Source organism: Macrosteles quadrilineatus, unplaced genomic scaffold, assembly GCF_028750875.1.
Source record: "Macrosteles quadrilineatus isolate MER2022 unplaced genomic scaffold, UCM_ALF_1.0 Scaffold_1__1_contigs__length_201487025, whole genome shotgun sequence".
Taxonomy (NCBI): domain Eukaryota; kingdom Metazoa; phylum Arthropoda; class Insecta; order Hemiptera; family Cicadellidae; genus Macrosteles; species Macrosteles quadrilineatus.
This window is the reverse complement of record NW_026542594.1, coordinates 187,460,211-187,473,434: the sequence shown is the minus strand read 5'-3', so window position 1 is coordinate 187,473,434 and position 13,224 is coordinate 187,460,211. Positions and strand designations below refer to the sequence as shown.

The 13,224-nt window shown below is 34.5% G+C and overlaps 1 protein-coding gene across 2 annotated transcripts; it reads right to left on the bottom strand.

Annotated features, from left to right (window-relative positions):
* Positions 1-32: 32 nt before the first annotated feature.
* LOC128983351 (sulfotransferase 1B1-like) lies at positions 33-12,461 on the bottom strand. Of its 2 annotated transcripts, none has more exons than XM_054402609.1 (8): positions 12,371-12,461; positions 7,019-7,227; positions 6,302-6,401; positions 4,883-5,137; positions 4,056-4,123; positions 3,741-3,835; positions 2,118-2,298; positions 33-335 (listed from the first exon to the last, which is right to left on the bottom strand). In XM_054402609.1, the coding sequence occupies exons 1-8, from the start codon at positions 12,385-12,387 to the stop codon at positions 229-231; spliced, it is 1,032 nt and encodes a 343-aa protein (XP_054258584.1). In that variant the 5' UTR covers positions 12,388-12,461; the 3' UTR covers positions 33-228. The 2 variants fall into 2 exon arrangements, with proteins under 2 accessions (XP_054258584.1, XP_054258583.1); XM_054402608.1 differs by lacking the exon at positions 12,371-12,461 and adding an exon at positions 8,856-8,946.
* Between the last annotated feature and the right edge of the window lie 763 nt (positions 12,462-13,224).

Here is a 13,224-nt window from a genome sequence, read left to right as displayed (position 1 = left end):
TAAAGTAGTTTTCAAGTTATATATTAATAATTTATTAGTAACAAAATGAATTTCTGTGTATCTTCTGTACATACTCTGGATATATTAAAGACAGGTTATTTTTAAACTAAAAATTTATATACAGATCAATTATTTTTGGTTTTTCAAATTTGTATGAATGAGTATGATATAAAAGTTTTTTTTCCCACAAACAGCAATAAATAATATAATTTTACATTATATTTCTCGTCATTTAGTAGGGAACCGAAGGTCAGTCCCGGCGAGGTTTTCTTTCATCCATTTGTTAGCCTCTGCCTCCAACTCTTCTGTGAATTCTTTGTTCCCCTTCAGTTTGCCTGGAACGAAAATAATCACAGTCGGTATTTGTTTCATAAAAAGTTATTTCCGTTATATTTCATAAGAAATTAGCTTGAATTCATAAACTTTTTTATCCACATCAGTTTCAGAGGTGTTTTTAGCGAATTACCCATATAGGAAATAAGCTATTACCGTAGTACTCATGGTAAGACCTGGACCCGGGAACGATTTACTTTTTCGTTTTGATGTCCTCAGAGGCCAAAAACACCATCCGTTCAAATTCATATATATATGTGTCCGTTAGCACGATAACTTGAGCAAAACTTATCCGATTCTGATGAAATTTGGTACAATCGTGTAAACCTATGTTTAGGCCTATTCGGACTAGTTTGCGAACGAGCATGATCAGACCATGGGGATTTATGGAGTAAAAATAGGTTTTTCTTGTTTTTCACCATCAAAAAATAAAATTTCCCAATTTCTGTATATACCATTTTGAAGAGCTTAAAAAACAAATAATTTAGTATATTGAAGCGTTATTATGCACTTAATGATTGCAGGGAAAATTCCAAAAAACTAAATTTAAAATTCCCATATTTTTCTTATGGGGAATAAGTAATCTGTTGTAGTTTGCTTGTTTATGTATATACTAGCTGTACCCGCGGGCTTTGCCCCGTTTAACGTCATATGTGAGCTCGTTCGCATGGCTCAATCACGTCCTGGTTGAAGTTCGTTCGCTACGCTCACTCACCTTTAGGTTGGAGCTCGTTCGCTGCGCTCACACGTCCTGGTTGAAGTTCGTTCGCTACGCTCACTCACCTTTACGGTTGGAGCTCGTTCGCTGCGCTCACTTGCCTTCAGATTAGCTCGTTCGCTACGCTACCTCGCCTCCGGGTTGAAGTTCGTTCGCTACGCTCACTCACCTTTTGGTTTCAAATTAGCTGTTGTCAAATATTAAAAAAAAATAATAGTGCTGCACTCTGTTGGTAATCCTTGTAACTTTAATGCTATTGAACATCATAGAACAGAACCAACTTGTTTAATTGAAACAGCTGTTATGATTCATTAATTTCATTTAAATATGAGTACTCATTAGGTTAACATGGGAAACTCCAGAGCCACTGGGGTGGAGCCCGAGAGTCCGATCAGAATAAAACCCACTTAGTTTTCCTATTTAATGCCTAAAGAATCAGTGTACCAAATATCAGCCTCCTAGGTAAGTGGGAAGTGGGAGAATTAGTGATGAGTGAGTCAGTCAGTGAGGGCTTTGCCTTTTATATATATAGAAGATTTTGTTTTGACAAACATGGACCAAGTCTATTTCTTTCATATTAAGCTATTAATGTTTCACTAACACACTTTATTACCCTCCCTGTAGCAGCAAACCTAGGCAATTGTTAAACCTAATGTTATTGAAATAGATTTAATTGAAAAACAAATCAGGCAAATGTAAATTTGCTTAGTCTGCAGGTTTGCTGAGGTGGGGGTGTTAAGATAATGTAATAGTGTTTTTAACCTTTCCAGTATTTATCGTGAAAGTGCCCTGTGAATTCTCGTCAATGTTTGCAGCTTTGTTTAATAGTTTGTTTTGTAACACAGACTGCCGATTTTAATGAGCCTTTTTGTAAACAACTCCTATTGTGTCTACAAAAAGAACAGAAACCAGCTGCTTTTTGTGTACAGCGGCATAAATTTAATTTAATACCAACAGCAAAATGTCTTACAAAATACAACAGATTTCAAAGGCCCAAAATCTCTACTTCTAAATATGTTTGATTTATTGTAGTCAGTCGCATACATCAGGTTGTGACATTTTTTACCTTTCCTGATAAATCCCTGTTCCTCTTCTCGAGTCAGTCCCGTAATCTCTACATCCGGATACAGCGGGACATTGTTACGGAAGTTGTCGATCTGCAGATGATTCGTCAACTTGGACAGTTGTTCTTCGTTCACTGTTTTGCCAAGGAAGTCACTGATGATGCGAATGTTTTTTGGTAAGTTCTAAGAAATACATGTATTAGTAATTAGTATAAAAATACCGTAATCAAAATTTTTAACATGATTTTCTAATTTTTCTCTTGTCTTTGTAGGTTACGATCCAGCATATGAAACACATCAAGTAATAAAGCAATAAATGAACGAGTGAAGATTATTAGATAATGCCTAGCCTGCAAGAAGAGACAATGCTTATACACAAAATTAAAGAAAGATAGTTGGAAATCACCACCAACAGTTTAATTTAAAACTCCTCACGGACAAAAACAACCACGATTATTTAAATTTTTATAAATATAAATAGAAATCCAATTTTACGATATGAACCTTGAACTTGGTAATATCTAAACAATACCACACAAAATCAGCAAAACGTCTAGGTCAAGCAACCAAATTGTGATTAACCTAAGTATAATAAGAAGAAATTAACGTAACCTAACTTAACACTCCAAGAAAGTCCAAGACAAATGTATACTACAGCCTAATGATACCAGTTGAAATATTGTGGCTATTGTACATGGTAATTCATTTAAGCCAGTTTAATAAGAGATCAAGAAAGAAAATGAATACGTAAAAAGCAAGAATGAGCAGTTTGTATAATAATTACTGACACAATGGTCAATAATGGTGCCACAATAAATATTTACGACTACTGCTCTTGATTATCTCAGTTACTACTTAATCCACACTTATCGATTTTGTAAAATTCTTGTACATTTTCCTAACAACTAGCCATTTGTGTAAAAAATAAAATATTGTAAATTTTGATCTGTAAGCATTGTAAAACACTTTAATGAGTAGGATTTTTAAACAGGCTTTTGGTCTGTTTCAGTTATCTTCTAAATATTTACGATTACATATTTATTTAATCATCCATTTATTGTTTTCTGATTGCTATAAACATAGTTATGTAGTGATCGTGATGTTCTCTGTACTAACATAAATTTTTATGGTGTTTTTTAGTTATAACTTGAATTTCTTCTAGATTATTAATCAATTTCGGCTTACAGTAGACTCCCTCTTATCCGGACTCCTCAGGACCGAGGCCAGTCCGGTTAACGGTTTTTTCCGGTTAACCGACGTCCTCAAAAACTCGTTAAAACGGACCATTTAGATGCATACTGTATAAGCCAATAATGATCATTACATAAGATTGTTATTACACATTGTATTTAGACACGTGACCACTGGCCCCTCTGGTGATCTTTCCCACGAGAACCGTCGTTTCAGTACCACCCACTTCCTGCCGATCTAGTCCGGTTAAACCAATGTGCTGATAAAAATTGTCCGGTTAAAGAGAGGTCATTTCCGCTGAGTGTAGTCCGGTTAAACCGATGTCCGGTTAAAAGGTGTCCGGATAAGAGGGAGTCTACTGTACTTTGAAAATATACTTTAATACTTTCTTATTAAATAACGACCATACAAAGTAGGTATTTATAGGTGCATACCTTGAGAAGGTCTTCATAAAACAGGAAAAGGAAGTTAGGATGCTTCCTTACGGCCCAAGCCTGCTTAACATGTTCCCAGTAAGGAGAGTATACCACTGAAATAGTAAAAATATATAATATGTTGTTTACATAGAACAATATGAATTAAATAGCCTGCTCTACAAAGATTAATTTAAATTGTAACAATGTTTCAAATGTATTTATTCTTGTTGCATAAACTTAAGCAAATTGATCTGGACTTAAGTCATTTATCATGGAACCAAACATTTCCTCAAAACTATATTAGACAAGGTAAAACAATTTTTTTATACTTACACAAGTCAATCTGGAAGTAGCGCCAATATTTTTCGAAATCTCCATTGTAGCCATGGACGGCAAGATATCTATAACAATCATCAAGGCTATACTTGCTTGTGCACTCATATTCACATGTATCTACCATTGAAATTAATAAAACTCAGGTATTTTTGTTTGTCTAATACTTGATATAGCTTGTGGTTATGAGACAAATTTTGCCTTTTGGTCTCTCTGATCGTTTTGTCCGTTGCACTTTTTTGCTTGAAATAGGATTATACAGTGGGTATGCTCGTCATAAGTTAATTAAGTGTTGTTAATCTTACACCCTTATGGTCCCCTTAGTATTTTTTTTCCTATTTCTTATGTCCCACCTTTTACATTTTAGGACGCTAGGCTCTAGTTAAAACCGTTTTAAACATTCCTTCAGGCTAGGCTAGAGAGTAAGCGGTATTATCTCATAGATAAAATGTATGGGTGATAGGCAGGTTTTGAACCCAGGACTTAATGGACAGAAGGCAATCGTTCTATCACTAGACCAGCTCCCCCCCCCAATCGTGTTATTGGGTCATACTTATCTCTGGCCTGCGTTAGAAGCGAACTCTCCCAGCATACAAAGTTGGTAAAACAGTTTTAGAAAATGCAGTCCCTAATTCAGTAAGGTCTTAGCACATAGTACAACCTCGATAACAAGTCTTATGGGGATTATCAAATAAGACTCATAATCAAGGTAGATTTCTTAGAGGTTCACAATAACATGTGGTTAGGGGTAACACAAAGTCAAAGGTACTTGAGAACTGCACATTTTATTAAGGGTGACCTGTTATCGAGGATCCACTGTAGGCTACCTGTTGTGATGGAAGTATGACACAGCGACGTCTAGAGGGTTGCGAGCGACGTAGATGACTTTGCACGTGTCCAGTAGCGAGGGAGGCAGCAGGGGGAGGGGTAGATGTGTCTTGAAGTGGCGAGGGGAGGGGAGAGGTTCGGCCAGCTCAGCTCCCGGAGTCCTCCATCGTTTCAACACCTCAGCGACCTCGGTGCGAAAGTTGTTTTGAGCCAACACTTCCTCGTGGAGTTGTGGATGGTGGAGCATACCAAACCTGCAAACAATTGATTGTTGGATTGCTCTTAAGTTTTTTTAAAGTTCAGAAGTGTTAGTTTATTTTTATTTAACAGTCATCATTGGACCACTTAAGACATCTAATGGGAAGAGTAATATTATTTTGTTGTCTGTTTTCTGTTCTCTCAGTACTTTTTCCTACGCTTGGACTAGTTAATTTTCTTCTTAAATCACTCTTTATGTTCTTTGTTTATTTACTATAGTTTATAGTGTAGTGTTTTTTGTGTTTCTATCCATTGGAATTTTTTAACGCTTTTTGTAACTGTCCAAACTATGCTCTACTATATAATGTTGACATTTTATTGGATAGCATCATTAATTTATAGCCCAGTGACACGGCAACTGGGTCTAGAAAAACTCTTGTTTGGGATCGAACTAGCAATCTTGGGATTATAGAAGGCAAGTAATAAGCTAAAGCTATCAAGTCAATATTGTGACACAAGTTTAAGTGAGGGGACAAAATAAAACACAACAACGTTTTTTTATTTACGTATAAGTTTTTTCACACAAAAATTACTTACACTTGAGTTTATCGATAACCTAGCTTACAACAAGATAGCCCAGGGTTCTTGAACAAGTTTGTAAATTTTTTTAAATAATTATTGATAATAATCACCAGCAGCACTCTAGTATGGCCCCTGGCGGTAGAGTGGAATACTACAGGCTTCCCTACACCCCCTCCCCCTCCATTGAAAATGTGGCCCTTTACACAATTTGTGTGTTTGCCTTTTTGTGCATTAAATACTTTTAATTATTTTTTAATTCATGTTAAAGCTAAAAAGTATCTTTTTTTCATAACACACGCTTAGAACTTATTTCTAAGCAGAACTCAGTTGAAAAATTTTAGAAGGATACAATTTTTCTCATATTTATAAGTAGGCTCGGATACAACATCCTTTATGGCCATGCAGTCTGATTATAATCTTAAAACAATTAGGTTATCCTTTGTTCTTCTCTTCGTAACGAAAAACAAGTTTGGATTTGAAAATGTTTTAAATGTGTTTTACTCAACCATATTTTTCTTAATAATCAAATATACTTTTTTTCTTTAAAAATGCAGTTAATCTATGTTGTACTCTATAAAAAAACTTAGGGTATATATTCCACCTTAACTCTGAAATGTAATTTATTAAATGTGACTTACTCTAAAAACGGAAACCTGGTGTCCAGTGGTATTGATTTGGCAGTTTGGTAATCATAGTCATTGTTGATCAGCCACACCATCTCCTGGCACCAAGTGGTCCCTGAATTGACAAAAATGTACAAATTACATAAAGAGGTAAATTAAACCCGTTAATGTTCATGTTATTTGAGGAATAATTATGGAAATCTGATTCAAAATGTCTGAAAATTCACCGCTTTACTTTAAATTTCACATAGATTATGTAGGTTAGAGCAATGAGCGGGATTTGCATGCACACAAAAACCCTTTAAACCCACCCCCATACCACCGGTGTTTTTTTTTTCTGTAAAATCACTACAATTAGTTGCCGTTGGCTTAATACCACTACCGTCTAATGTGACTTTCAGTGTTATTGGAGCTTTTCCCTCATCCCACTCACCGGTCATCACAATTAATTTACACTACAGTATCTTTATCCATCAAAATTAACAGAGCATAAAAATAAATTCAACCATACCATCAGATTCATACTTATTCTTTGATTAGAGGTTTTGTACAGAGACAGAACTGGAAGTACGTCTTACTGACTTGTGCAACATCTAGCACACATAATAAATGCGAGAGGGGATGCTATTAGTCTGGTTAACTGGTTCTGCCTCACTCTAAGGTGAATTTCACTATAGCTTGTGAAGCTGCCTCACACTGAGGCAGATTCCACTATAGCTTGAAGTGTCTTACCTGACCGAGGGAAGGTCTGTATCCACACATCGTCGGGTCGTAGAGGCAGAGTGTAGTAGCCTAGAGCCTGTTGCTCATACCTCTCAGGAAGCAGCCACCCGTCTCGGCCAACCCGGACAAACCCAGAGCGCTCACCCGAGAAGTCACCCTTTAGCTGGTCATTCAGCTCGGGTGACACAGGCTGGATGGTGTGGGGAAACTCACCCTGTCTGAGAATTAAATTAATATTTTAGATTTCAATCAGAATATTAATAGTACAGTATATTCTTGACTATAAAAACACTTAACATACCACTTCATTAGGTATTTTTTTACATTGTGGAAATTTCCGGCTGCAGAGTCTACAAAGCAAGTACTCTTTCATTACACACTTCAGAGTTTTACACCGACGTACGCATGAAACAATTAGACTAACAATCATTAACAGAATAGATGGATACAATTACATTAAAAAATTAACCAAATAGAGTTTCATCCTTAATGTTTCTCTTCCAAAAACCATCAGATAAAATGATAATTTTGTGTTTTCTAAGGGATTATAATGGAAAATTCACACGAATATTTGAAGTCACAATTGTAATCTCATTCTGTAGCAAAAGCAACATAGAATATGAGTTTCCCGTCTCAATAACTCAACAACTTATTCTGAACATTCTCAATAGCATCCTTAATATTTAAGGAATTAATAGCTCAATCAATTGGCGCAGTTAATGTTTCAATCAAACTATGTATGCAAGCTACACTACTTCCTGTATTCAACATGCAATCTTAAATCAGTATGGTATGATTGCCTGCTTTGAATTTTAAAAGTATAACACAATACTTATCCTCTTTACAGAGTCTAAATTATTTAATGGGAACTAAAATTAAAACATAAATTTAAAAAACATAGTGTCTATGTACAATTTTGGCAAACAGTAAATTCTACAGTGATCAAGATTGTAAAATAAAATACAACTACAAAAAAATTCATTTGAGAATTATTTATTATTGTTGTGTTTCGTATCATTTACTTTAGGATTCAGCAAAATATCAATATTTTGCACAACAATTATTTATTTAGTTTAAACTAGTGTCCCTGTTGCTCGAATTCGAGCAATTGCTAAGTATTAGAGGCGTTATTTTAAAAGGATTAACGGTCATAATTTCTAATGACTTTAAAAGATTCGACCAAAAGATTATGGAAATACTCAAGATGTACATAACAGTATTATATCAATTTATCCAGGCTCTATCGCTTTTTTCCATTGTAATATTTACACTAACCCAAATTCAAATAGTAAATATTCCATTTTAACCAAGTCAGTAAATGTTTGTAGCAAACTGTATTAGCAAACTTATTGAATGTTTAGAATTAACATATGTTCTTCTTCTCACTTTTAATTTCTGACAACAGCTGGAGTTTCATAACAATTTTTGTTTCCCATGTTAATGTTATGGAGAAATACAAAACTTTAAAGGGCCCCAGGGCCTCACTCTCTAATTATTTCCCTAAAAAGAAAGTTTCCTGCACAACTTCACGTTACGTTCTTTCCAATGACACCGAAAACATGTCAATCGGTTCAGTAGTTTCGGAGGAGTAATTGTCACAAAAAACATGCTTGCGTATTAAATAAGTATAGATACTTTTTTAGTATCTCAATCTAACAGAATCTTTAAATTATTCTTTTTGATTCACCATAATTTTTTAACCAAATTTAAACAAATGTAAAATTATACAATAAATAAAACCTGTACGGTTACAGTAAAATAACTTTTTCATTGAAAAACATAAGAAATATTTTTTTAATATTTCAATAATTAGTTTCAGTAACAAACAAATAAAGTAGTAACTCACTGAGATGGGGTCCAGGTGCTGGGCATATTGAGATTGGTGTAAAGAGGTCAATGAATATAATCTCTCTCTCCCTTGCCTATGAAGCCTACACACACACACACACATCTCTCTCTCTCTCTCTCTGACTGTCAGTAACCAATCACCCATAGTGTCATGGTCACCAATGTCACTGCAGTCCTCCTTCAGACTTAATTCGCATGCTAACTTTCACCAACATTAAAACTACATTAGTAAATGAAGCAAAACACAATTCGGTAAAATTTTTTTTTAGGTTTGGCAAAATAACTCTCTTTTAGTTATTACCTTTTTTCTGAAATTCATAAGTTTACCCTGCGACAAGTAAATTTATAGAATTAATTTAGGCTACTGCATTATACATTAGTTGTGAGAATACTTAAGAGGATTAAATTATTTTAATATTTAGATTGTACTAAATATTATGTGAGGTTCATTTACGTGAACCTTTAAAATTATAAATGACAGTTAAATAATTAATTTGGAATATTAGCGTGACTCATTAGCACTATAAGGATATTCTGGTTAAAATATGGCAGTTAATTTGATCGTTAAGAGTGTAGCTATGATTATCTTAGACCATGGCCCCCACAAGGGTGGGGCTGGTGCAACTCTGGTCACAGGGCCCGGGGCCTCAGGGGGCCCGGGCCTACCCATATTTTTTTATTTTTTTCCCCATTGAAGATCACTTTACAGCAGATCATAAATTGAAGATAAAAAATAATATATATATTTTACAAAAAACAAAGTTTAATAATTTAAAATGCATTAATTCTAGATTCTAAGGTAGTTTATATTTAAATACTATAGCTGCGTAGGAGCGTATGTTCTATACAACAGCAGAACAGCCAGCTCGGGCCCCAGTGGCCGGCTCCACAAACTCCCTCTACCCTTTCCTCCCGCCAGGCGCCTAGCCCCTCCTACCTCACTCTCCCCGTGATAAACAAAGTTTGGTTTTATAATTGAACTGATAGTTTCAAGAATGAATCCTTATAGTTATAAGTTAAAATAAAATTTGTAAAGCATTGAAAAATTGACATGTACTATGTACCATAGCTAAGGTGACCAGACGTCCCGTTTTAGGGGGACTGGTCCGTCCCGACAAATCCTCTCGGGACGCGTATTTGTCCCGTTTTATCAACATTTGGTCCCGGTTGCACTTTTATGTATGGTATTCCATTTTCCATTTTTCAATTAATGATTGCAATCTAGGTTATTTGACACAAACTTAAAAATTCTTTACTTTTGGAGTTTTAAAAATATGAAAGATTGTAATAATTTTTACCTAAGTTTTCTTACTAATTCGCTCGGTATAATACTGTACTAAAGCATGGATTGGATAGCATCGGCATCGACAGCATCGGTCATTCTCGGCGTTACTCGTGCACATTCGTTTTTCTCCGTGACTACTCGCACAAGTTCGGCAGCTCAGGCATCCACTTCCAAAAAAATGTAGTATTGTTAAAATTCTTGATGAAAATTGTCACTGAATAAAATATGATTTCATTGGTGTAAGCTGTTAAACTCGATTTAGGTAAGTTTTTTCCTACTCCATATTACAAAGTACAATTATAGCAGTTAAGATAGCCAAACCCTTTTACAGGGAAATAAAAAAGACAAAATATTAATAGGCATGGAGCTTTTGTGTATTGATATAATAGTTTTAATTGCTGAATTCCTGTAATTTTAAGTCTTATAAAACTCATTGAAGAACTCTTTTCTTCCTTAAAAAAGGCTGCAAAAGTGCCATTTACCACTCACAAATTTAATAGGTACCTAGATTGCCTTAAAAACTCACTAAAATACATGACATTTTCAACATTTTCCCGGGGGAGAACCCCCGGACCCCCCGTCTAGGCTGGGGGGTATTCCATACCCCCCCGACCCCCCGGTTGGTAGGGGGGCCCGAGCCAGATCCTGGTAACAGGGCCCACAATTAAATGTGGGGGCCATGTCTTAGACTACACTAGTTGAAGACTTATACTTGAATAAATGTACGTAGGTATATAAAATCAGACAAGTACAATAACCAATAAGTTTATTTTTGTAATGTACATCATCAAGTAAATATTAAATATAAATTTTGAATAAAATCTACAATGATATAGTGAGTATTTCAGTAGTTTACCTGAATGCTAAGTATGCGAATTCAAATGTCTATTAGGTAGAGTACGGTACTCAAAATAAAAAACCCAGAAAATTTAAAACTTTGAATTTTGAATTACAGTTAAAATAATCATTCATTTATATCAACCGACACCACATTGCTAACTCTAACATACTTTTCTACACAATGCCAATTTCTATCCATTACTTTTTCACTTTGTCCATAGTGAAACTCCAATGCCTTTGTTTCCCTACTTTCATCCCCGTTACCGACATTGACGTCGAATTCTTCAGCCAGTTTTTTCAAATGTTGCAAATTTCGTTTAATCAGTTCCAACTCTTCCGAACACATTGAGTCGAGCTGTGTCAAAGAGTGTCGCATCATGTTCAGCGCAATTTGTTTTTTCGAGTGGAGTTGTAAAAGACTCAATCTCTCCTTGGGGTTCTGTGTTTTCACGAGATTGTTTACGAATTTAGTAAAATTGTTAAACGTAGAATTGGAAGATGTATTTAAACTGCAAGTTGAGTCTGTTGATGCAGAGAAATACAACGATCTCTCACTTTCGCTCTCATCAGAGTTGTATTGGAAACTGTTTGAAGAATCTGCGAGTTTCTGAACTAAAATTTCAGTTTCAAGTACACTTTCTTTATGTAGTTGTTCACCCTCGGTTTTTACTTTTTCTTTCAGTTCGTCGATTCTTTTCTGCATCGCTTCCATTTTATCTCGCACATACTCACGTTTGAACATTGGATGGTTTTTGATGGAGGATTGGTAATCTTTTGGTCCATCATTCTTTGAATTATCAATTATTGTTTCTTGACCCATCTTTTGTTAGCTGAAGTTAAATTTTTAACTTTCTAGCATTAAATATTTAAACTTAAGTGTTATTTGAAGTCAATTTGTATATTTCTGTTAGGAAATGATTACGTAAAGAATAGTTAACTTTAAGGCAAGTTAAAAATGAAATTTGAAATCTATTTGTATAAACAGTAAACAAAAACAGTATTTTATAACTTACATCAAACAAATGAATTTGTATTTCAAAACAGCTGGCTTAACATTTTTAAGGCTAGACTTGGGGGTTTCAATGTAAGTCATAACTACACAATTTTTTATATGTTTAATAGAGCAGGGTCTTTGTATTGCTTGAAACAAACACTGAATCAAGCCTCTATATTTGTTTTCAAATTCAGAAATCCACTGACTCGGTTCTTGAACTATTTTAAATAGAATTTATACCTGATCAAAAGGTGAGACAAAATTCATGTATTATTTATCCACCCACACATCGGTAAGGTAAATTATCAGGTAATAGATATACTTGTTCTGGTATGAAATGTAAAAAATAAAATATAAGTTGTCTAAAAATACAAAATAGTTTACAAAATAGTACCTTGTCTTACATTCCATGTCACAATCTTTGAGTCTCACTACCTTTGCACCTAACTACTGCTCTACAGTTGTCACTGTTACATCACTGTCACTATTATTTGTCACTTTGTCACAGTTGAATGGAGCTTCTTTACTGTTTTGCAACCATCCAAACCAAGGTGACATTGTTCTTCCGGCCCAATGCACTACTTAATTACATCCGTTCCAGTTATTAGACTATAATTGAACATTTTCAATTACTGGTTGTTTAGGCCTGCAAACCTAATACAGAAACTGAAATGATTTTTTGTAGTTTTTAGTTTAAAATTTAGTGTTCAATGAAAGAATTAACTGTAGGATCCATTTTAGGGTTGTTTTACTAAGAGGAATCCAATCTAACCCTTTAAATATTAACAATATTTCTTTATATTTGATTCATACTTAAAAACAAATTGCATAAACGCTATAAACATTTTAGATAACTTTATTATTATTATTAAAGATGGGAACGCCACCTAGATGCGTATTTCAATTTCAGCCCAAATAAGAGTGTAGAATGGAGTGATGCTTTTTGTAGCTTTGTTACTAACTATGACCAGCTTTTTCATAGGCCACGGTCATTTATTAAAAGTCTATTGATCAAGGACAGCTTGGTGTAATCATGAACTATCAAAAAGTAGTTTTGAAATTAGATGAAATATTATTGTTTTCAACAGGCAAAGTTAGGGCCTCAGTTTTTATAGTTTTACTTAGGAGTAGATAGTTTCTAAAACATAGAAGCAGGAACGTGTTGATTTAATCCTGAATTGGTCGTTAAGTTAGAATTTTTTTCTCTACCATAAATGGGTAATAAAAGTCTGGTAAAAGCTCAATTAT

Bases quoted from the DNA above. Each gene is read 5' to 3' on its own strand.
- LOC128983351 (XM_054402608.1), bottom strand. From the start codon at position 8,881: ATGCCCAGCACCTGGACCCCATCTCA. The intron at 2,299-3,740 runs GTATGCACCTAT...TGTATTTCTTAG, and splicing joins TTTATGAAGACCTTCTCAAG to AACTTACCAAAAAACATTCG. The intron at 336-2,117 runs GTAAAAAATGTC...TTTTCGTTCCAG, and splicing joins ACAGGGATTTATCAGGAAAG to GCAAACTGAAGGGGAACAAA.